Source organism: Phocoena sinus, chromosome 8 (assembly GCF_008692025.1).
Source record: "Phocoena sinus isolate mPhoSin1 chromosome 8, mPhoSin1.pri, whole genome shotgun sequence".
Classification (NCBI taxonomy): domain Eukaryota; kingdom Metazoa; phylum Chordata; class Mammalia; order Artiodactyla; family Phocoenidae; genus Phocoena; species Phocoena sinus.
The window spans coordinates 23958814-23983721 of NC_045770.1; the positions used below are offsets into that span (position 1 = coordinate 23958814).

The 24908-nt window shown below is 37.9% G+C and overlaps 1 protein-coding gene and 1 pseudogene across 1 annotated transcript in view; both read left to right on the top strand.

Annotated features, from left to right (window-relative positions):
• The first annotated feature begins 502 nt into the window (after window positions 1-502).
• The window catches only part of C8H11orf65 (chromosome 8 C11orf65 homolog), a 99340-nt gene continuing 74934 nt past the window's right edge, over window positions 503-24908 (top strand). The window contains exon 1 of the mRNA XM_032640911.1: window positions 503-588. Coding sequence (XP_032496802.1) covers window positions 508-588 — 81 coding nt within the window. The 5' untranslated portion in view covers window positions 503-507. The remainder of the gene's footprint in view (window positions 589-24908) is intronic.
• On the top strand, window positions 2172-2915 carry LOC116758174 (annotated as a pseudogene).

The following is a 24908-nucleotide window of genomic DNA, read 5'->3' on the forward strand; positions in this document are numbered from 1 at the left end:
ATGTTATCACAGAGTATCTAAAAGCTAAAACAAATGAATGTATATAATAAAACAGAAACAGTCCTACAGATATAGAGAACAAGCTAGTGGTTACCAGTGGAGAGTGGGAAAAGGGGAGGGACAAGATAGGAATAAGGGATTAAGAGATACAAACTACTATGAATAAAATAGATAAGCAACAAGGATATTGTACAGCACAGGGAAATATAGTCATTGTTTTGTAATAACATTAAATGGAGTATAATCTTTAAAAATAATGAAAATAATATAATATTGTAAATCAACTATACTTCAATAAAAAAGAGACAAATTGGAACATATTAGGCTATCAATTATTGGTGTCAATTTTAATTTTTATTATAGTTATTTTGATATCAAATATCATTTTCATTATTTCCTTTATACTTTCTATTTGATTTTCATTGAGTTCTAGTGACAGTTTCATAATGGAGTATGTAAATTAAATTAAAATATACTCCTTTGCTTATTCTCTTTTAGGAGTTTTGCATGGCTTGGAAACAGGAATCAGAATTTACAAAGAGAGACAGAGCTGCCAGAGTCATTCAGAAGGCCTGGAAAAGTTTCCTTGTGAGTTTATTTTGGTTTTTTTGCAGCTTTATTGAGATGTAATTGATACATCATATAGTTCACCTGTTTAAAGTATACAATTCAGGGACTTCCTTGGCGGTCCAGTGGTTAAGACTTTGCCTTCCAATGCAGGGGGTGTGGGTTTGATCCCTGGTTGGGGAACTAAGATCCCACGTGCCTTGTGGCCAAAAAACCAAAACATGGAACAGAAGCAATATTGTAACAAATTCAATAAAGACTTTAAAAAATAATAAAGTATACAATTCAATAGCTTTTAGTATATTAAAGAGTTGTATACCACCCTTTGCTTTATAAGTAGACATTTTTTTAAGTTTCAAAAAATTAGCATTAATTAATTATCTTATTAACCTCACTAATATTTATTGAGTTTCTGATCTGGGCCAGGCACTTTGATAATGGCTACTATGAGCAAAAGTATCACTAATTGGCTTATTTGGCTTTCACCTCTAAAAATTTTATATCTTGACTCTGGAATCAGGTTTGTGAGCAAGTGTTAGGGATACATTCACTCATTTAATATTTATTCAGTACCTACTCTTGAGGACGTAAAGTATATCTGGATTAATGTAGTAGTTTTCACCATGCTCTAGTCTGAGTAGAATTAGTCTCCTTATCCAATAAGGAATATTCCAATTTGATCTACTGGGTTAGGTGAGAGCCAAGAGGTGAAATGACTTCTCTCTTTTCTCTAGGATAGCATCAACACTCTGTGTGTGAAGTGGTATGGCTCTCTTTCTAGCACACAAAAGTACCTTTATACCGGTTAATGATGTCTTGAAAAATAATTTCCATTATTTGCCTATGCTGGGGCACAACTATTGATTTCCAAAGCTAAAAAACAAGAATTTCCTTTAAAATCTACTATTCCTTTGTTGGTCTCTAACAGCATACTTGTCATCTAGGCTTAAGCTTTTCTGTCATTTGTAATTCTTCTGTCCCACATTCAAATCCAATCAGCCACATACCTTTGAACACCTGTTATGTTCCTGACACTGTGCTAGGCATTTTACAATACATCCTTGTGTTTAAGGAGCTTCAGTAGAGAAGCCATGTACATAAACAAACGTGTGTGTGTGTATTTTAACAAGATGGTAGACTGAACACACATTTTCACTTTCTATCCTTCTAGAACCCAACTGAAGTGACAATGTATAGAAAGTTAACCCATAACAGAGAGAAGGGAGTTCATGAGCAAATAGGAAATTTTATCTCATACCAAAAATAAATGGTAGTATCCTGTTGGACATATCTATGTAGAAGACTTGCCTATACATACCTTAAAGGGGCACTAGTGAGATAGCTCGTTTGTCATTGGAACCCTAGAAAGGACGTCAATTAGGATTTAGCAATTTAAAAAGGCTAAAAGGAGAATGACTATAGACAATAGGGTTAATTGAAGGTTTGTACATGGAAGAGCTGTGCCAGTTGTCTCCACTGTCACTTCAAGACCCAAAGCTATAGGCAGGTGGATATTTATCATTAGTCAAAAATCTACTGGTAGATGGATATTTACCATTGTGCATAAGAGAAACAAACCCAGAGTAGCCCACAGCTTTGGAAAGATGGCAGAGGTAGAGCCAATAAAAAAGATCCCTTTGGTTCCAGAAAATCTCCTGAAAAAGAGGAAGGCTTATCAGGCCCTCAAAGCCACCCAGGCAAAGCAGGTGCTTTTGCAAAGGAAGGAGCAGAGGAAAGGAGAAAAACTCAAGTTTAAGCAACTAGAATGGTTCCTACATGAGTCCTGGCGGCAACTATGTGACAGGGTGCGACTCAGACAACGAGAAGTGAAACCTCGTGGCTTGGAAGTGCCAGATAAACACTCCTTAGCCTTTGTTGTACACATCCAAATGATTAATGGGGTGAGTTTACTGGTGCAGAGGACCATTGCAAGACTTGGCCTGAATAAGATTTTCAGTGATGTCTTTATGAAAGTAACCCCTTAAACCATAAAAGCACTTCATATAGTGGAAACTTATGTGACCTGGGGATTTGCAAATCTGAAGTCTGTTCAGGAACTCATCTTTAAATGTGGACAAGCCAAGGTCAAGAATAAAATCATCACACTGACAGACAACACAGTGATTGGGGAGCACCTGGGGAAGTTTGGTGTCGTTTGCTTGGAAGACCTCATTCATGGAGTTGCCTTCCCAGGGAAGGATTTTCAGGTGATGGCAGGGTTCTTGTGCCCTTTGCAACTCTAAGTAGCCTATTGTGCTACCAAGAATAGAGGGGGCTTCCTCAAGGAAGTGGGCTCACCTGGTTATCAAGGTGAATGCATCAATTGACTCATCTGGCAGCTGAACTAAACCCAGAATATCTGAAAGCACAGTGCATTGGAAGCATGTGTTTTTGTTTTATGGAATTGTTACCCATTATCTTCAAGGAAGATTATTTTCTGCTTTATCTTCAGAAACTGGAGGTAAAAGGTCAGGAAAAAGATGATGATGTTCACAGCAGGCAGTTTTCATCCTACCTCAGTTCCAAGGAAAATTTCCTGTGTGTTTTCTGTGATGACCACCATCCACCACTGAAACCAGCCAAGATTCACTCCATGGAGAAAGGAGTCCTGTTTTATCACATCTTCTATCCTGGGGCTTAATGTTGGTGAATGAATACCCAAGCATGAATACAGGACAGCAGTGAACCAAGCCCAGGGCCTTGTTTTGGAAAGAACTTGAAATACAATTGGAAAGAAGCACACAAAAACAATGCTCTCTGCTGTGAGTCCATGTTCTAACTTCAGTGACAGCTTGGCAAGCTCTCAGATGTGGCTGTCTCTAGGTGTATCTGGTAACTTCCTTATCCTTGCCTGCAATTGGCTTAGTTCTTTTCTCTAGCTCAGAATTTTAATCTGAGCTATGAGACAGATGGACCCTTTCCCCAGCCAAATGGAGTGTTTCCTGTTAAGAACATGGTGGTAGATTGCTGAGCCCCTGTGCCATTTATGACTCAGGGAAATGCCCACCATTTATTTCTGCTGGGCTTCAAGATGGAATTTTCTGGTTTCCATGATGATCAGTCCTCTTCTTAAAACCCAAATCAGAAGCTGAAAAAGAATGGATATATGTATATGTATAACTGATCCACTTTGCTGTACACCTGAAACTAACACAACATTGTAAATCAACTATAACACAACATAAATAAAAATTAAAAAAAAAAACAAGGGTCTTCCCTGGCAGCCCAGTGATTAAGACTCTGCGCTTCCAATGCTGGGGGTGTGGGTTCAATCCCTGGTCAGAGAACTAAGATCTCATATGCTGTGCAGTAGCACAGCATCCCCCCCACCAAAAAGAAACAAACCCTGAAGGATTATCTCTTTAAAAAATTTACATGAACCATCTGGGAAAGCTAGTTCTAGCATGGATTTGGTACTCCACAGTAAAACCCTCTTAATTTTAGTATTTGAGAGATGCCTTGTGTAATTGCTGGCTACCTGACCATACTTCCTCTAAGAAAGTCTGTTCATTAACTTATTCCACCCACTTCACAAAGGCCCAAGGCAATCTTCCCATTCATGAGTGTGAACAGTGGAAAACCAGAGACTTACACAAAAGCACAGGATACTTACACTAGCTCCCTAGAAAAATTGACACAGACCTTCATTTGTCACTACTAATGGACACTCACCTGACATTTAAGGAAAACCAATGATGTAGAAACAGAAAGAAAAGAAAAGAAATAACAGAATCTGAAGGAAATAAAAATGGTAATCAATTTAGCTTAGATCATTATGTTGAATGGCTCTAGGAAGGTTGTATCTGGAGACTAAATAGTACCCCATGCAATAGAAGGTATGACTGAGAAGCTGGATTTAAAAATACATTAGAGGGAGGTGGAGTCAAGATGGTGGTGTGGGAAGATGTGGAGTTAACATCTCTCCACAACTGGGGTGACTGCCAGCTACTGGTGGGAGACTCTGACACCCAAGGAGATGGGAGGAACCCCAAAGTGAACCAGTAGGACATGGGGGACTGAGGGGGTGAGGAGAAGTGGAGTCCAGATGGGATCAGCACCCCAGAAGCTGGGGAGATCAGGAGAGGGAGGGAGGAAGTAGGGACTCTCTGAGAAGAGCAGGAGAGGACCAGAGAGTGATTGCCTGGCCCACTCAAGCCCAGGAAGCCTGCTGGGCTCCCAGGTGAGGTCCCCTGCCGTGCCTGGACCCCTTCTGTTTCTTGAGCCTAAGCCCCACTCCCCACAGCCCCCAGGGCCTTTTCCAGCCCTGTAGGTCCTGAGCATTGGCCCCACCCACCACCCAAACCTTGCACTTGCTTAAGCCCCCCCCCGCCTCCACAGCCAAGGCCTTCGCCCCCCTCTCCCTTTTCCCTCCTCTTTTTTATTATTGTGGTACTGATGTACCTTCTGGTTTCTGATTCATCTATATTTTTATTTTTATATTCTTCCTAACATATCTGTTAGTTTCCTAGTCTAATTTTATTTTTTACCTTGTTGTTGCTTTTTTTTTTTTTTTGCCACCCCAGGTGGCTTGCAGGATCTTGGTTCATGAGCCTGGGGCTGGGCCAAATCTCCTATGGTGGGAGCTCCAAGTCTGAACCACTGGACTAACAGAGAACCTCAGACTCCAGAGAATATTCACTGGAGTGAGGTCTCACAGAGCTCCTCATCTCAGCACCAAGACCCAGCTCTACCCAATAGCCTACAAACTCCAGTGTTGGAAGCCTCAGCCAAACAACTAGTAAGACAGGAATGCAATCCTACTCATTAAAGAAAAAGAGAGAGAGGCTTCCCTGGTGGCGCAGTGGTTGAGAGTCCACCTGCCGATGCAGGGGACACAGGTTCGTGCCCCGGTCTGGGAAGATCCCACATGCCACAGAGCGGCTGGGCCCGTGAGCCATGGCCGCTGAGCCTGCGCATCTGGAGCCTGTGCTCTGCAACGAGAGAGACCACAACAGTGAGTGGCCCATGTACCGAAAAAAAAAAAAAGAGAGAGAGAGAGAGAGATGGCAAAAAAATATGTCACAGATTAAGGAGCAAGGTAAAAACCTATAAGACCAAATAAATGAAGAGGAAATAGGCAATCTACCTGAAAAAGAATTCAGTGTAATGATAGTAAAGATGATCCAGAATCTCAGAAATAGAATGGAGGCACAGATTGAGAAAATACAAGAAATGTTTAACAAAGATCTACAAGAACTAAAGAACAAACAAATAGAGATGAACAACACAATAACTGAACTGAAAAATACACTAGAAAGATCAATAACAGAATAATGGAGGCAGAAGAATGAATAAGTGAGCTGGAAGACAAAATAGTGGAAATAACTGCCAAGGAACAGAATAAAGAAAAAAGAATGAAAAGAATTGAAGACAGTCTCAGAGACCTCTGGGACAACAATAAACACACCAACATTCGAATTATACGGGTCCCAGAAGAAGAAGAGAAAAAGAAAGGGTCTGAGAAAATATTTGAAGAGATTATAGTTGAAAACTACCCTAACATGGGAGAGGAAATAGTCACCCAAGTCCAGGAAGCACAGACAGTCCCATACAAGATAAACCCTAGGAAAAACACACCAAGACATATGTTAATCAAACTAAGAAAAAATAAATTCAAAGAAAATATATTAAAATCAGCAAGGGAAAAACAAAAAATAACATACAAAAGAATCCCCATAAGGTTATCAGCTGATTCTTCAGTGGAAACTCTACAGGCCAGAGGGAGTGGCAGGATATACTTAAAGTAATGAAAGAGAAAAGCCTACAACCAAGATTACTCTACCCAGCAAGGATCTCATTCAGATTTGATGGAGAAGTCAAAAGCTTTTCAGACAAGCAAAAGCTAAGAGAATTCAGCACCACCAAATAACTTTACAACAAATGCTAAAGGAACTTCTCTAAGTGGGAAATGCAAGAGAAGAAAAAGACCCACAATAACCAACCCAAAAGAATTAAGAAAATGGGAATAGGAACATACATATTGGTAATTACCTTAAATGTAAATGGATTAAATGCTCCCACCAAAAGACACAGACTGGCTGAATGGATACAAAAGCAAGATCCATATATATGCTGTCTACAAGAGACCCACTTCAGACCTAGGGACACATACAGCCTGAAAATGAAGGGATGGAAAAAGATATTCCATGCAAATGGAAATCAAAAGAAAGCTGGAGTAGCAATACTCATATCAGATAAAATAGACTTTAAAATAAAGACTGTTACAAGAGATAAGGAGAGACAGTACATAATGATCAAAGGATCAATCCAAGTAGAAGCTATAACAATTATAAATGTTTATGCACCCGACATAGGAGCACCTCAATACATAAGGCAAATGCTAACAACCATGAAAGGAGAAATCGACAGTAGAAAATCCTAAAGTTGTCACCAGAAAACTACTAGAACTAATCACTGAATTTGGTAAGCTTGCAGGATACAAAATTAATGCACAGAAATCTCTGGCATTCCTATACACCAACAACGAAAAGTCAGAAAGAGAAATTAAGGAAATACTCCCATTTACCATTGCAACAAAAACAATAAAATACCTAGGAATAATCCTGCCTAAGGAGGCAAAAGACTTATACTCAGAAAACTATAAAACACTGATGAAAGAAATCAAAGATGACATAAACAGATGGAGAAATATACCATGTACTTGGATTGGAAGAATCAATATTGTGAAAATGACTATGCTACCCAAAGCAATCTACAGATTCAATGCAATCCCTATCAAACTATCAACAGCATTCTTCACAGAATTAGAGCAAAAAATTTTTAAATTCGTATGGAAACACAAAAGACCCCGCATAACCAAACAATCTTGAGAAAGCCAAACGGAGCTGGAGGAATCAGGCTCCCTGACTTCAAACTATACCACAGAGCTACAGTAATCAAAACAGTATGGCAATGGCACAAAAACAGAAATATAGATCAACAGTACAGAATAGAATGCCCAAAGATAAACCCATGCACATATGGGCACCTAATCTCTGACAAAGGAGGCAAGAACATACAATGGAGAAAAGACAGCTTCTTCAATAAGTGGTGCCAGGAAAACTGGAGAGCTACATGTAAAAGAATGAAATTAGAACACTGCCTAACACCATACACAAAAATAAACTCCAAATGGATTAAAGACTTAACTGTAAGACCAGACACTATAAAACTCTTAGAGGAAAACATAGGAAAAACACTCTTTGACATAAACTACAGCAAGATCTTTTTTGACCAACCTCCTAGAGAAATGGAAATAAAAACAAAAATAAACAAATGGGACCTAATGAAAGTTAAAAGCTTTTGCACAACAAAGGAAACCATAAACAAGATGAAAAGACAGCCCTCAGAATGGGAGAAAATATTTGCAAATGAAACAACAGACAAAGGATTAATCTCCAAAATATACAAACAGCTCATGGAACTCAATATCAAAAAAACAAACAATCCAGGGTAAAAATGGGCAGAAGACCTAAATAGACATTTCACCAAGGAAGACATACAGATGGCCAAGAGTCACATGAAAAGATGCTCCACATCACTAATTATTAGAGAAATGCAAATCAAAACTACAATGAGATATCACCTCACACCAGTCAGAATGGCCATTATCAAAAAATCTAGAAACAATAAGTGCTGGAAAGGGCGTGGTGAAAAGGGAACCCTCCTGCACTGTTGGTGGGAATGTAAATAGATACAACCACTATGGAAAACAGTATGGAGGTTCCTTAAAAAACTAAAAATAGAATTACCATATGACCCAGCAATCCCTCTACTGGGCATATACCCAGAGAAAACCATAATTCAAAAAGAGACATGTGGACTTCCCTGGTGGCGCAGTGGTTGAGAGTCCACCTGCCAATGCAGGGGGCACTGGTTCGTGCCCCGGTCCTGGAAGATCCCTTATGTCGTGGAGTGACTGGACCCGTGAGCCATGGCCGCTGGGCCTGTGCGTCCGGAGCCTGTACTCCGCAACAGGAGAGGCCACAACAGTGAGAGGCCTGCGTACCGCAGAAAAAAAAAAGAGACATGTACCACAATGTTCATTGCAGCACTATTTACAATAGCCAGGACATGGAACCAACCCAAATGTCCATCAACAGATGAATGGATAAGGAAGATGTGACCCATATATACAATGGAATATTACTCAGCCATAAAAAGAAATGAAATTGAGTTATTTGTAGTGAGGTGGATGGACCTAGTGTCTGTTATACAGAGTGAAGTTAGTCAGAAAGAGAAAAACAAATACCATATGCTAACGCATATGTATGGAATCTAAAAAAAAAAAAAAAATGGTACTCATGAACCTAGTTGCAGGGCAGGAATAAAGAGATAGACATAGAAAATGGGTTTGAGGACATGGGGTGGGAGGGCAAAGCTTAGGCGAAGTGAGGGTAGCATCCACATATACACACTACCAAATGTAAAATAGTTGGCTCATGGGAAGCAGCAGCATAGCACAGGGAGATCAGCCTGGTGCTTTGCGATGACCTAGAGGGGTGGGATACGGAGGATGGGAGGGAAGCTCAAGAGGGAGTGGATATGGGGACATGTGTATGCATGTGGCTGATTCGCTTTGTTGTGCAACAGAAACTAACACAGTATTGTGAAACAATTATACACCAATAAAGATCTTTAAAACATTTTTTTTTAATCTGGCAAAATGTCTGAACTTTATGGGTTGATATTCCCTTTTGTTCTTTGTTGGTATTCCATTTAAATATTGTAAAACTTTGAAATTATGCTACCTTTATCACCACAAACACTACCAATATAAAATGGTGGTAGAAATATAAGGGAAAGAGGAGATAAATTAATTAAAATAACTATTACAATTAAAAAATCAAGAGAAAAGTTTGTGTAGAGGCTACATTCCTTGTTGCTGCAGCTGATCCCACCTACTGCTCACTCTATGTTCACTGATGTTCAGCCAGCATCTCAATTGGCCAGAGCACTTTGCCAGGTAGAATAACACAAAACTTACTTTATGGAAGATCATGTTAAATAACTAGAATCCAGCAGAGTCCAGATGTAAGACAAAAAGTGTGTCATACAGAATACTTACCCAGTGATTGATAGAGCATTGCTCCCAAACCCTGAATGTTTCTTCTGTGATTCATCCAGTAGTATAGGTTTCACAGATCATCATGAACCACCATCACAATTCCATTTGTCATTGTTTTTACTCAGCCCTAAAGGGCCAACTAATGTTATCACTTGCACTGAAGCCCTAGACCATCCAGAGAGACTTCTCTTTCTTAGGTTTCACTCAAAACTAACAGATTTTCGGGCTTCCCTGGTGGCGCAGTGGTTGAGAGTCCGGCTGCCGATGCAGGGCACACGGGTTCGTGCCCTGGTCCGGGAAGATCCCACATGCCGCAGAGCGGCTGGGCCCGTGAGCCATGGCCGCTGAGCCTGCGCGTCCAGAGCCTGTGCATCGCAACAGGAGAGGACACAACAGTGAGAGCCCCGCGTACCTAAAAAAAAAAAGAAAGAAAGAAAAGCTAGAAGGTTTTCAAGACCCTTGTAAATTGTCAGGCAGCACACCAAACTCTAAGGACCCTCAAACTTTGCACAGAGGTGGTAGATGTTTTTTGAAAATTTTTGTTGAAGTGTAGTTGCTTTACGATGTTGTGTTGGTTTTGGGTGTACAGCAAAGTTTTTCAGTTATATAAATATATCTTTTTCCATTATAGTTTATTACAAGATATTGAGCATAGTTCCCTATGCTATACAGTAGGTCCTTGTTGGTTATCTATTTTATCTAGAGTAGTGTGTGTATCAGTTAATCCCAAGCTCTTAATTTATCCCTCCCCCGACTTCCCCTTTGGTAATCATAAGTTTGTTTTCTATGTCTTTGAGTCTGTTTTTGTTTGATAACTACATTCATTTGTATCTTTTTTTTTTTAGATTCCACAAAAAAAATTAACAGATAAATAAAAAGAGGTTAGAAACTCCGAAAAACAACTAACCATGAAAGTCATGGTTCAAATATAAGGCAAATTAATATATTTCTAACCTCTATGTAAAGAGAATGCATTTGATTTTTTTTAACATCTTTATTGGAGTATAATTGCTTTACAATGTTGTTAGCTTCTGCTGTATAGCAAAGTGATTCAGCTATAGGTATACATATATCCCCATATCCCCTCCCTCTTGCATATCCTTCCCACCCTCCCTATCCCACCCCCCCATCCCACCCCTCTAGGTTGTCACAAAGCATGGAGCTGATCTCCCTGGGCTATGTGGTTACTTCCCACTAGCTAGCTATTTTACATTTGGTAGTGTATATATGTCAATGGCACTCTCTCACTTCGTCCCAGCTTACCCTTCCCCCTCCCCACGTCCTCAAGTCTATTCTCTAAGTCTGCGTCTTTATTCCTGTCCTGCCCCTAAGTTCATCGGAACCTTTTTTTTTTTAGATTCCATATATATGTGTTAGCATACGGTATTTGTTTTTCTCTTTCTGACTTACTTCACTCAGTACATTTGATCTTGATTCTAGATACATTCTACTTCAAGTGGCCCAGAGGGTGACTTCTAAATAAAGATGCATAGTTTTAGCATATTATGTGGCCCTGTAATTGAATAATTTGCATAGTCGTCGTAATGTGAATGCAGTTTTTTCTGTAATTTAAAATATTTTTATCAAAGTACTTTGTGTACTTCTTTAAAATAATGTAAAAGAACTTACACTAAAAAGCAAGTCTTTACCCCATCTCACTACTTTCCACCTTCATACTCTAAAAGCAACCACTTTTACCTAACTTTTTGTTTTAGATCTTCTAGTCACTAGTTCCATGCTTCTAAATAATATGCTTATTATATTTTACTTATCAACTTTAGAAGTGATCTGTTGACTTTCTGCAAAGATGATTAAGAATTTACCTTACTTATCCTCCAAAACCCTGCTTATCTCCCCCCTCAGTATCATCATTGTTTTAATTCCTCTGTCTCTTACCTTGCTGCTTTAAAGACCTTTGTTTCTTGTTCCATCATGCTAACAAAGGATCACTTGAGTCCTTATTATATATGATGAGGATATAAATATCCCTATCCTTTTCTTCACATATCTTGCAGTATTCAAATCCCCAAGTTCCATCACCTCTCCTTTGTCAATATTCACTTGGAGGAGTTTTTCAAATATCCTGAATACAAATCCTTTATTGCAATATAAAATATCATCTTCCAGGGTACCTCACTTCCCTCTTAAAGGTGTTTTTGATAAGTCTTTAATTTTAATAAGATTCAGTTTATCACTTGTTCTTTACGGTTAGTGCTGTTTGTGTCCATTTAAGAAGTGTTTATGTAGAAGGTACTGTCATCAAGATGGTGTCAAAAGTCCAGGCCCCCCCACAAACATCCCAGTGTTCCAGGATGTTTCCTGGGAGGTGCACTCAGGTCTTGCCTCATGGGGATCACTGGGGGAATCTGCAGGGCTCGACCACTGGGGATTTGATAGAGACAGAGAAAAGAGGGGTATGGCTGACAGCAACCTGTGCTCAGATCTTGGCAGTTTGCATTACCGCTTACAGCAATACCTGAGCAGAGATCTCAGCCAGGCTCTGCCCATCTGCAGAGCTGAGCCAGTGGCCCCATCTGGCCAGGGAGCTCAGTTGGCAATTCTACCTGATATGGGTCCCAAACCAACAGGTTTTACTGACTACGGAAACTGTTTTATGGCCCCACTTAGGCAAGGAAGCAAATTCGCAGCCCCACCCGATTTATGAGCATAGTCTTCAGTCCTGCCCAACCAGGAAGCCTAGCCAGTCATGGAGCCCAGAAACAGATCCAAGCCTATGGCCTTGCCTAATTACTGAGTACAAACTGTAGCCAGGGACTTCCCTGGTGGTACAGTGGTTAAGAATCCACCTGCCAATGCAGGGGACACAGGTTTGAGCCCTGGTCCGGGAAGACCCCACATGCCGCGGAACAACTAAGCCCATGTGCCACAACTACTAGCCTGCGTTCTAGAGCCCGTGAGCCACAACTACTGAGTCTGAATGCCACAGCTACTGAGCCTGCACACCTAGAGCCGGTGCTCCACAACAAGAGAAGCCTCTGCAAGGAGAAGCCTGCGCACCGCAAGGAAGAGCAACCCCTGCTTGCCGCAACTAGAGAAAGCTCACATGCAGCAACGAAGACCCAACACAGCCAAAAATAAATAAATAAATTTATTTTTAAAAAGACCTTTTAAAAAACTGGAGCTAAAGGGAGCCTAGCCAGTGACTCCACCCAATTGCAGAGCATAGCCTATGGTCCCACCCAGCTAGGGTCCCTGGACAGTGACCCCATCCAACCAAGGAGCACAGTCTCTAGACCCCCCACAACTGCATGATATAGCTGGAGGCCCTGTCCAACTAGAGAGCCTGGCCAGTGACCACCTCCAACAGAGGAGCACACCCAGCAGCTTACTCCATCACAAAACCTAGCCTACAGCCTTGCGCAACTTTGGGGCAAAGCCTATGGCCCTACCTGATCACAGAACACAGCCGGTGGCTGCATCCAACCACAAAGCCTCGCCTGTAGCTTTGCCCGAACATGAAGTCTGGCCAGCAGCACCATCTGGTAAGGGAGCACATCCTGAGGACTCACCCAACCAGGAGTGATTGCAGAGCCCAGCCTGCAGCCCTGCTTAGTTGCAGAGTCCAGCCAGTGGCACCTCCCTGCCAGGGAACACAGCCTATGACTTCACCTAACCAGAGGTGATTGCAGAGCCCAGCTAGTAGCCCTGCCTGAAAGCAAGTAAGCCATCATGCCCACCTCAGAACATGGGCAGTGACCTCACCCAAATAGACACCCCAATAGCAAGCCTCCACCTGCCCATGGATGCTACCAGATGACCCATCCAGTACCCCAAGCTGAGCTAACTGATGAAGGTTTTTCTCTGCTGAAGGGAACCTCTAGAGTCTGGAAGAAAAGACCACTTACTCAGATGCACAGATACCAAAGTAAACATGACACCACCAAAAGAAACTAATAAAGCTCCAATAATTTACTCAAAGTATGGGTCTGTGAACTAACAAAGAATTCAGAATAATCCTCTTGAGGAAGTTCATGGAACTACAAGAACATGTAGACAGACAACTACATGAAATTGGGAAAACAGTACATGAACAAAGTGAGAAGCTCAACAAAGAAATAAAAGGTATCCTCCAAAAAGCCAAAAAGACATCCTAGATCTGAATAATAAAAAAACCGAGCTAAAGAATTCCAACAGCAGACTCCATCAAAGACAAGAGATAAGTGCCGGTGAGGATGTGGATAAAAGGGAATCTTGTACACTCTTGGTGGGAATGTAAACTGGTACCACCACTATGGAAAGCAGCATGGACATTACTCAAAAAATAAAATAAAAAATAGAACTACCATATGATCCAGCAATTTCACTTGTGGATATTTTTCTGAAGGAAATGAAATCACTATCTCAAAGAGACAGCTGCACCCCCATGTTCATTGCAGCATATCTACACTAGCCAAGACATAGAAACAACCTAAGTATCTGTTGACAGATGAATGGATAAAGAAAATGTGATAATGTTTTATATATTATATATTATATTATGTGAAGATATTATATATAAACATTTAATATTAGTATAGCATATTAATAGTATTTATAATGGAATATTATTCAACCATGAGAAGGAAGGAAATCCTGCCATTTGTAACAACATGAATGGATCTGGAGGGCACTATGCTAAGTGAAATAAGTCAGGCAGAGAATGATGAATTCTGTATAATGTATGCTCTCATTTATATGTGGAACCAAAAAAACCCTGGACTCTTAGATATAGGGGATACATTGTTGCTGGAAGGGGCGGTGGGGGTGTAGGGGAGGGATGAGCAGAGATCATCAAAGGGTACAAACTTCCAGTTATAAGATTAATATGTTCTAGGAATGTAATGTACAGCATGGTGACTCTAGTTAATAGTATTGTGTTGAATAATTGAAAGTTGCTAAGAGAGTAGATCTTAAAATTCTTACCACTCACACAGTAAATGGTAATTAAGTGAGGTGAAGGATGTGTTAACTAAATTTTTGTGGTAATAATTTCACTATATATGTAGATCAAATGATCATGTTGTATACCTTAAATTTGCACAATGTTATATGTCAGTTATGTCTCAATAAAGATGCAGGAGAGTTAGAAATATTTGTTTAACCCAAAGTCAGAAGATATTTTCCTTATGTTTCTTCTAGAGGCTTAGTTGTTTAGTTTCACATTGAGATCTGGTATCCATCTCTAACTAATGTTTGTGTATGATAACAGGGACAGAGGTCATTTTTTCCTTATGGATAATCAAATGACCAGGTATCTTTTATTGAAAAATACCATCTTTCCACAATAAATTACAGTGGTGCCTTTGTAAAGTCATGAAATCATGTATGTGAACTCTTTCTATAGTTTCTACTCTGTTGCATTGGACTATTTGTCTATATCTGGGTTAACACCACATTGTCTTAATCTGTAGCTTTATAATAAGAGTGGATATATGTTAATAGAGCCCTCTAACTTTGTTCTTCAAGATTATTTTACCTATTTTAGGACTTTGGCATTTCCATATAAACATTGGAATCAACTTGTTTTAATTTCTAAAAAAATTTTGTTGGCATTATAACTGGGATTGCATTAAATCAATTGATCAATTTGGGGAGAACTAATATCTTACTATGCTGACGGTTTTTTTTAACATGGTGTATCTCTTCATTTATTTATATCTTCTTTAATTCCTCTCCATAATGTTTTGTAGTTTATAGTGCAGAAGTCTTATACATCTTTCATTTGATTTCTAGGTTATTTGGCTTTTTATGCTAAAGTAAGTGGTGTTATTTATTAAATCTTATTTTCTAACTGTTCATTTCTAGTTTATATAAATATTTATTTTTATATACTGACTAAATATACATTTATTATTTCTAATTGCTTTTTAATAGGTCCTTTCAGATTTTTTTTAGATTTTATTGAAGTATAATTGATTTACAGTGTTGTGTTAATTTCTGCTATACAGCAAAGTGACTCAGTTATACATATATATATTCTTTTTCATATTCTTTTCCATTATAGTTTGTCACAGGATGTTGAATATAGTTCCCTGTGCTATACAGTGGCACCTTGTTGTTTATCCATCCTATATATCATAGTTTGCCTCTGCTAATCCCAAATTCCCATTCCTTTCCTCCCCTACCCCACCTCCCCCTTGGCAACCACAAGTCTGTTCTCTATATAGGTGAGTCTGTTTCTGTTTTGTAGATATGTTGATTTATATTGAATTTTAGATTCCACATATAAGTGATATCATATGGTATTGGTCTTTCTCTTTCTGACTTATTTTGCTTAGTTTGATAATCTCTAGATCCATCCATGTTGCTGCAAATGGCATGAATTCATTGTTTTTGATAGCTGAGTATCTTTCAGATTTTCCACATAATCATGTCTTCTTTGCATGATGACTTTCATTTTTCCTTTGCAAACTTTATACCTGTTATTTCTTGTTCTTGCTTTTTTGCACTGACTAGACCCTCCAGCACAATACTCAAAAGAATTATGGACATCTTGTCTTTTTCCTGAACACAGAGAGAAGGCATTTAATATTCCACTGTAAGCTGTTATCTGTATTTTTTTGTAGAAACTCATTATCTGTTTAAGGAAGTTAACTTAATTCCTCATTTGCTAAGATTTTTATTCTTGTTTTTATGAAAACTCTGGGTATTGAATTTGATCTAATGTTTTTGCTGCTCCTAAATGGTCATATGGTCTCCTTCATTCTCTTTATGTGGTAAATTACATTCATTGATATTCAAATGTCAAACCGACCTTGTATTCCTGGAATAAACTCCATTTCATCCTGATTGTTACCCTTTTGGTATATCCTGGATTTGATTTGCTAAGCATTGGCTTAGGATTTTCTGCATATTTATTTTTAAATTCAATTTTTCTTTGTTGTAATGTCCTTGCCAGGTTTTGTATCAGTATTATGCTGGTCTCCTAAAAGGAATGGGAAGTTTTTCTTCTTTTTCATTATCTCTAAGAGTTTGTGTGATTGGTATTATTTTTTCTATAAATGTTTGGAATAACACATTAGCAAAGCCATGTGTGCTAGGAGTTTTCCATATAGAAAGGTTTTTAACTATGAGTTCCATTTCTCTAATAATACAGGACTATTCAGATATATGCTTCTTCTTGTACCCATTTTGATAAATTACTTTTTCAAGGAATTTGTCCATTTTGTTTGTTTTTCTTTAGGTATAATTGACATATAACATTATATTAATTGCAAGTGGGCAACATAATCATTCAAAATTTGTATATATTGTGAAATAATCACCACAATAAGTCCAGGTAATATCTGTCACCATACATAGTTAACAAAAAATTATTTTCTTGTGTTGAAGACTTTTAAGATTTACTCTCTTAGCAACTCTCAAATATTCAATACAGTACCATTAACTATAATTCACCATGCTTTACATTACACCCCATGAGTTAATTATGCTATAACTGGAAGTTTGTACCTTTTGACCCCCTTCACCTATTTCTCCCACCCCCCATCCCCCACCTCTGGCAATAATCATTTTGTTCTTTTTATCTATGAGCTTATTGTTGTTGTTTAAATTCCATGTATAAGTAAGATCATATGGTGTTTGTCTTTCTCTGACTTATTTCACTCAGCATAATGTTCTCAAATTCCATCCATGTAGTTGCAAATGGAAAGATTTTGTTATTTTTTATGGCTGAATAGTATTCTGTTATATATATATATACACATATATGTACATATATATATATGCCACATCTTCTTTATCCATTTATCCATCAATGAGCACTTAGGTTGTTTCCATACTTGACTATTGAATATAATGCTACAATGAACATGGGGGTGCATATATCTTTTTGAATTAGTGTTTTTGTTTTCTTCGAATAAATACCCAGAAGTGGAGTTGCTAGATCACATGGTAGTTCTACTTTTTATTTTTTGAGGAATCTCCATACCATTTTTCATACTGGCTGAACCAATTTCCATTCATACAAACAATGCAGAAGCGTTCCCTTTTCTCCACTTCTTTGCCAACACTTGTTATTTCTTTTTTTTTGATAATAATCACTCTAACAGGCTTGAAGTGACATCTTGTTGTGGATTTGATTTAAATTAAGGAATTTGTCCATTTTGTTTAAATTGTCAAATCTATTTTAGCCAAAATTTGCTTACAATCTCCTTTCATTATCCTTTTAATGTCTGTAAGACTTGTAGTGGTATTGTTACTAAGTGTTTTCTCTTCATTTCTCTACATCTGCTTTTCTAGGAGTTTATCAATTTTATTAATCTTTTAAAAAAACTGTTCTTTGGCTTTGTTGGTTTTCTCTATTTTAACTCTATTTTCTATTTCATTGATTTCCAAACTTATCTTTGTTGTTTTCTCTTTCATTGTGGGGCTTTTATTTGCTGTTCTTTTTCAAAGTTCTTGGGATGGAAAATTAGATCTTAGATTTTCAACTTTTATTCTTTTTATAGTATATGTATTTTGAGTTATTAAAGTTCTCCCTTCAGCATTTCTTTAGATTTATCCACACAGGTTTTGATATGTCATATAACTATTACCTCAGCTTGGAATATTTCATAATTTTCAATGTAATTTTTTTTTTTTTCTGTGGTACGTGGGCCTCTTACTACTGTAGCCTCTCCCGTTGTGGAGCACAGGCTCCAGACGCGCAGGCTCAGCTGCCATGGCTCACAGGCCTAGCTGCTCCGCGGTATGTGGGATCTTCCCGGACCACGGCACGAACCCGTGTCCCCTGCATCGGCAGGCGGACTCTCAACCACTGTGCCACCAGGGAAGCCCCAATGTAATTTTTTGACTCATGGGTTATTTAGAGCCACATTGATTAATGACCAAATATTTAGGAATTTTCTAGTTATCTTTTTATTATTGATTTCTGGTTCAATTCCACTGCAGCCAGACAACATACTTTAAACGGTTTTAATAACTCAAAACTTGCTTGGTACAGAAAAATTCTATTTTGATAAATCTTCCATGTGATCTTGAGAAAAAAATGTATTCTTCTATCAGTTAGGTCAAGTTAGTTAATTATGTTGTTCAAATCTTTTGTAGCTGTCTTAGTCTGTTCGGGCTGCCATAACAAACTATTATAGGCTGGGTGGATTATAAACAACAGAAATTTATTTATTATAGTTCTGGAAGGTAGGAAGTCCAAAATCAAGGCACTAGCAGACTTGGTACCTGTTGAGAACCTGCTTCCTGGTTCTTGTTATGTCCTCACATGTTGGAAGGGATGAGTGATCTCTCTGAGCCCTTTTTTTTCTTTTAAATTTGTTTTATTAGTTACCTACTTTATACAAATTAGTGTATATATGTCAATCCCAATCTCCCAATTTATCCCATCACCACCAACCCCTGCCCCCCTGCTGTCCCTGCTTTGTGTCCATACATTTGTTCTCTGCATCTGTGTCTCTATTTCTGGCTTGCAAACCAGTTCATCTGTACCATTTTTTCTAGATTCCACATATATGTGTTAATATACGATATTTGTTTTTCTCTTTCTGACTTACTTCACTCTATATGACAGTCTCTAGGTCCATCCACGTCTCTACAAATGACCCAGTTTCATTCCTTTTTATGACTGAGTAATATTCCATTGTATATATTTACCACATCTTCTTTTATCCATTCATCTGACTGAGCCCTTTTTTATAAGGGCACTAATCCCATTCATGAGGGCTTTACCCTCATGACCTAATCATCTCCCAAAGGTCCAGCCTCCTCCTACCATCACCTTGGGGGTTAGAATTTCAATATGAATTTTGGAGAGACAGAAACATTTAGTGTATAGCAGGAGACTTACTAATTTTTTGCCTATTTGTTCTATCAGTGCTTGAGAGAAGTATGTTAAAGTTTTCCATTATGATTGGGGATTCATTTATACTCCTGGTAATTGTGTTAATGTTAGCTTTACATATTTTGAAGTAATGTTGTTAGGTACATATCAGCTCAAGATGGTTACACCTTATTGTTGAGTCAAACCTAATCAATATGAAATATTGTTTCTTATAGTTTCCAAAATTTTTGCCTTAAAGTCTATTTTATTTTGTATTGATAAAGTTACCTTAGTTTAATTTTGGTTAGTGTTTGCATGGTATATTTTCTTATTCTGTTACTTTCTAACTTTTTGCATCCTTTGTAAATAATACAGAGCTGGATCTAATTTTGGTTAGTCTTAAATAATCATTGTCTTAATTAGCATGGTTAGATCATTTATATTTATTATAATTATGGTATTTGTTTAGTTTAAGTCTACCATATTGCTGTTGCTTTTCTACTTATCATCTGTTCTTCATATATTTTTCCTGTTTCCCATTTCTTTGTATTATTTAAATGATTTTAATATATCATTATTTTCTTCTGTATTAATTTTTGGTTATTTTGATTGATTTAAGATGTTCATAAATTATTTGCTACTCTTTCTGTTGAGAGGTTAGGGGCAATCTTCTTCCTTTTATTTAGGCTATTATAGGCTTGCTTTACCACTAAAACCAATAAAATAGAACATGACATACTGGGACCTCTAAGCTTAGGTAATAAATATGGAGAACAGTATGGAGATTCCTTAAAAAACTAAAAATAGAACTACCGTACGACCTAGCAATCCCACTACTGGGCATATACCCTGAGAAAACCATAATTCAAAAAGAGTCATGTACCACAATGTTCTCTGCAGCTCTATTTACAATAGCCAGGACATGGAAGAAACCTAAGTGTCCATCCACAGATGAATGGATAAAGAAGATGTGGCACATATATACAATGGAATACTATCCATAAAAAGAAACAAAATTGAGTTATTTGTAGTGATGTGGATGGACCTAGAGTCTGTCATACAGAGTGAACTAAGTCAGAAAGCAGAAAACAAATACTGTGTGCTTACACATATATATGGAATCTAAAATATATATATATATGTGTATATATATATATACGCATATATATGTACATATATACACATATATATGTATATATGTGTATATATATATATATATGTGGTTCTGAAGAACCTAGGGGCAGGACAGGAGTAAAGATGCAGATGTAGAGAATGGACATGAGGACATGGGGAGGGGGAAGGGTAAGCTGGGACCAAGTGAGAGATTGGCATGGACTTATATGTACTACCAAATGTAAAATAGATAGCTAGTAAGAAGCAGCCACATAGCACAGAGAGATCAGCTCGGTGCTTTGTGACAACTTGGGGGTGAGATAGGGAGGGTGGGCGGGAGATGAAAGAGGGAGAAGATATGGGGATATATGTATAGCTGATTCAGTTTGTTATAAAGCAGAAACTAACATACCATTGTAAATCAATTATAACCCAATAAAGTTGTTAAAAAAATAAAAATAAAGACAGTGCTCAGCTTAAAAAGAAAAAAAAGAAAAAGCATTGCAGGTGACCCAGTTTCAATCCCTGGTCAGGGAACTAAGATCCTGCAAGCCATGTGGTGTGGCCATAAAAAAGAAGCATTGCAGTGTTCATGTCTGTGTCATGGAATGCTCATTCTGGATGAAGCCAGCCACAAGGTACAACAACCCTGAAACTGCCATGCCAAGCTAGCCTAATGGAAAGGCTGTCTACAGAGATTGGTGATTGGCCATCCCCAGATTTATCAGCTATTCCATCCCACTTACAAGATACATAATTGAAAAAGCCATTTTCAATATTCCTTCCCCAGCAGATAAAACAGAAAAAGAACCAAGAAACAAGCCTGATAGCTAGAATTGAGGCCCCTGACATAGGGCCCCACTTGAGTCATCCCAGCCATTCCCAGCTTTGTAATCCATCTCAGATGAAGTCTCAATCACTGTGGAAGTGAGACCAGACATCCCTACTCTGCCCTACCATAATTTGCAACCCATAATTGTGAGCATAATAAAATGGTTGTTGTTTTACATCACTAAGTTTTGGGGGTAGTTTGCTACACAGCAGTAGATTACCATAACAGTTACATATTATCTTAATGGGGTAACTTAGAGTTTACAATATGCATCCCTGACTAATTAATGCCTACATTAAGTTAGTACTTTTACCCTTTCCAGAACAATGCAAGAATCTTAAAATGGGTTAACTCCCTTTATCGTCTTTCCCTTTTGTGCTATTTGTTGTCAGTTTTCACTTACATTTTTGTTTTAAATATAAGAAGACATTATTTTTATTGCCTTAAACAATTAGTATTTACTTTTTATTGTGGTAAATATACATAACATAAAATTTACCATAATAACCACTTTTAGGTGTACAGTTTAGTGACATTAATTACATTTACAACGTTGTGTAGCCATTTCCACTATCCACTTCTAGAACTTTTTCATAATCTCAAACAGAACCTCCTGTATCCACTAAACAATAACTCTCCATCTTCCACTGCCCCCTAGGCCATGGTAACCTCTATTTTACTTTCTGTATCCATGAATTTGTCTATTCTAGGTAGTTTGTATAAGTACATTTGTCCTTTTGTCTCTGCTATTTCATTTAGTATAATGTTTTCAAGTTTCATCTAATTTATAGCATGCATCAGAATTTCATTCCTTTTAAAGGCTGAATAATATTCCATTGCATTTATATACTATGTTTTGTTTATCCACTCCCTTTTAACAGATCTTGGGTTGTTTACATATTTTGGCTATTGTGAATAATGCTGCTATGAAAATTGTTGTATAAGTATCTGAGTACCTCTTTCAATTCTTTCGGGTTCATATCTAGAAGTGGAAGTACGAATCATATTGCAATTCTATGTTTAAATTTTTGAGGAATGATCAAAATGTTTTCCATTGTGGCAGCACCATTTTACATTTTCACTAGCAATGCACACAGTTTCAAATTTCTCTACACTCTTGCCAAAACTTATTTTCTATTTTTTTATGATAGCCATCCTAATGGATGTGAAGTTGTATCTCATTGTGATTTTGATTTCCTTAATGACTATTGATGTTGAGCATCTTTTTATGTATTTATTGACCATTCATAAATTTCTCTGGAGAAATGAGTATTTGAGACTTTTGCCCATTTTTTTTTTTTTTGTTTTTTTTTTTTTTTTAAACATCTTTATTGGGGTATAATTGCTTTACAATGGTGTGTTAGTTTCTGCTTTACAACAAAGTGAATCAGCTATACATATACATATGTTCCCATATGTCTTCCCTCTTGCGTCTCCCTCCCTCCCACTCTCCCCATCCCACCCTTCCAGGCTGTCACAAAGCACCGAGCTAATATCCCTGTGCCTTGCGGCTGCTTCCCCCCAGCTATCTACCTTACTACGTTTGTTAGTGTGTATATGTCCATGACTCTCTCTCGCCCTGTCAAAACTCACCCTTCCCCCTCCCCATATGCTTAAGTCCGTTCTCCAGTAGGTCTGCCTCTTTATTCCTATCTTACCCCTAGGTTCTTCATGACATTTTTTTCCCTTAAATTCCATATATATGTGTTAGCATACGGTATTTGTCTTTTTCTTTCTGACTTACTTCACTCTGTATGACAGATTCTAGGTCTATCCATCTCATTACAAATAGCTCAATTTCATTTCTTTTTAAGGCTGAGTAATATTCCATTGTGTATATGTGCCACATCTTCTTTATCCATTCATCCGATGATGGGCGCTTAGGTTGTTTCCATGTCCTGGCTATTGTAAATAGAGCTGCAATGAACATTTTGGTACATGACTCTCTTTGAATTTTGGTTTTCTCAGGGTATATGCCAAGTAGTGGGATTGCTGGGTCATATGGTAATTCTATTTGTAGTTTTTTAAGGAACCTCCATACTGTTCTCCACAGTGGCTGAACCAATTCACATTCCCACCAGCAGTGCAAGAGTGTCCCCTTTTCTCCACACCCTCTCCAGCATTTATTGTTTCTTGATTTTTTGATGATGGCCATTCTGACTGGTGTGAGATGATATCTCATTGTAGTTTTGATTTGCATTTCTCTAATGATTAATGATGTTGAGCATTCTTTCATGTGTTTGTTGGCATTCTGTATATCTTCTTTGGAGAAATGTCTATTTAGGTCTTCTGCCCATTTTTGGATGGGGTTGTTTGTTTTTTTGTTATTGAGCTGCATGAGCTGCTTGTAAATTTTGGAGATTAATCCTTTGTCAGTTGCTTCATTTGCAAATGTTTTCTCCCATTCTGAGGGTTGTCTTTTGGTCTTGGTTATGGTTTCCTTTGCTGTGCAAAAGCTTTGAAGTTTCATTAGGTCCCATTTGTTTATTTTTGTTTTTATTTCCATTACTCTAGGAGGTGGGTCAGAAAGGATCTTGCTGTGATTTATGTCATAGAGTGTTCTTCCTATGTTTTCTTCTAAGAGTTTGATAGTTTCTGGCCTTACATTTAGGTCTTTAATCCATTTTGAGCTTATTTTTGTGTATGGTGTTAGGGAGTGATCTAATCTCATACTTTTACATGTACCTGTCCAGTTTTCCCAGCACCATTTATTGAAGAGGCTGTCCTTTCTCCACTGTACATTCCTGCCTCCTTTATCAAAGATAAGGTGTCCATATGTGCGTGGGTTTATCTCTGGGCTTTCTATCCTGTTCCACTGATCTGTCTTTCTGTTTTTGTGCCAGTACCATACTGTCTTGATTACTGTTGCTTTGTAATATAGTCTGAAGTCAGGGAGCCTTATTCCTCCAGCTCCTTTTTTCGTTCTAAAGATTGCTTTGGCTATTCGGGGTCTTTTGTGTTTCCATACAAATTGCGAAATTTTTTGTTCTAGTTCTGTGAAAAATGCCAGTGGTAGTTTGATAGGGATTGCATTGAATCTGTAGATTGCTTTGGGTAGTAGAGTCATTTTCACAATGTTGATTCTTCCCATCCAAGAACATGGTATATCTCTCCATCTATTTGTATCATCTTTAATTTCTTTCATCAGTGTCTTATAATTTTCTGCATACAGGTCTTTCGTATCCTTAGGTAGGTTTATTCCTAGATATTTTATTCTTTTTGTTGCAATGGTAAATGGGAGTGTTTTCTTGATTTCACTTTCAGATTTTTCATCATTAGTATATAGGAATGCCAGAGATTTCTGTGCATTAATTTTGTATCCTGCTACTTTACCAAATTCATTGATTAGCTCTAGTAGTTTTCTGGTAGCATCTTTAGGATTCTCTATGTATAGTATCATGTCATCTGCAAACAGTGACAGCTTTACTTCTTCTTTTCCGATTTGGATTCCTTTTATTTCCTTTTCTTCTCTGATTGCTGTGGCTAAAACTTCCAAAACTATGTTGAATAAGAGTGGTGAGAGTGGGCAACCTTGTCTTGTTCCTGATCTTAGTGGA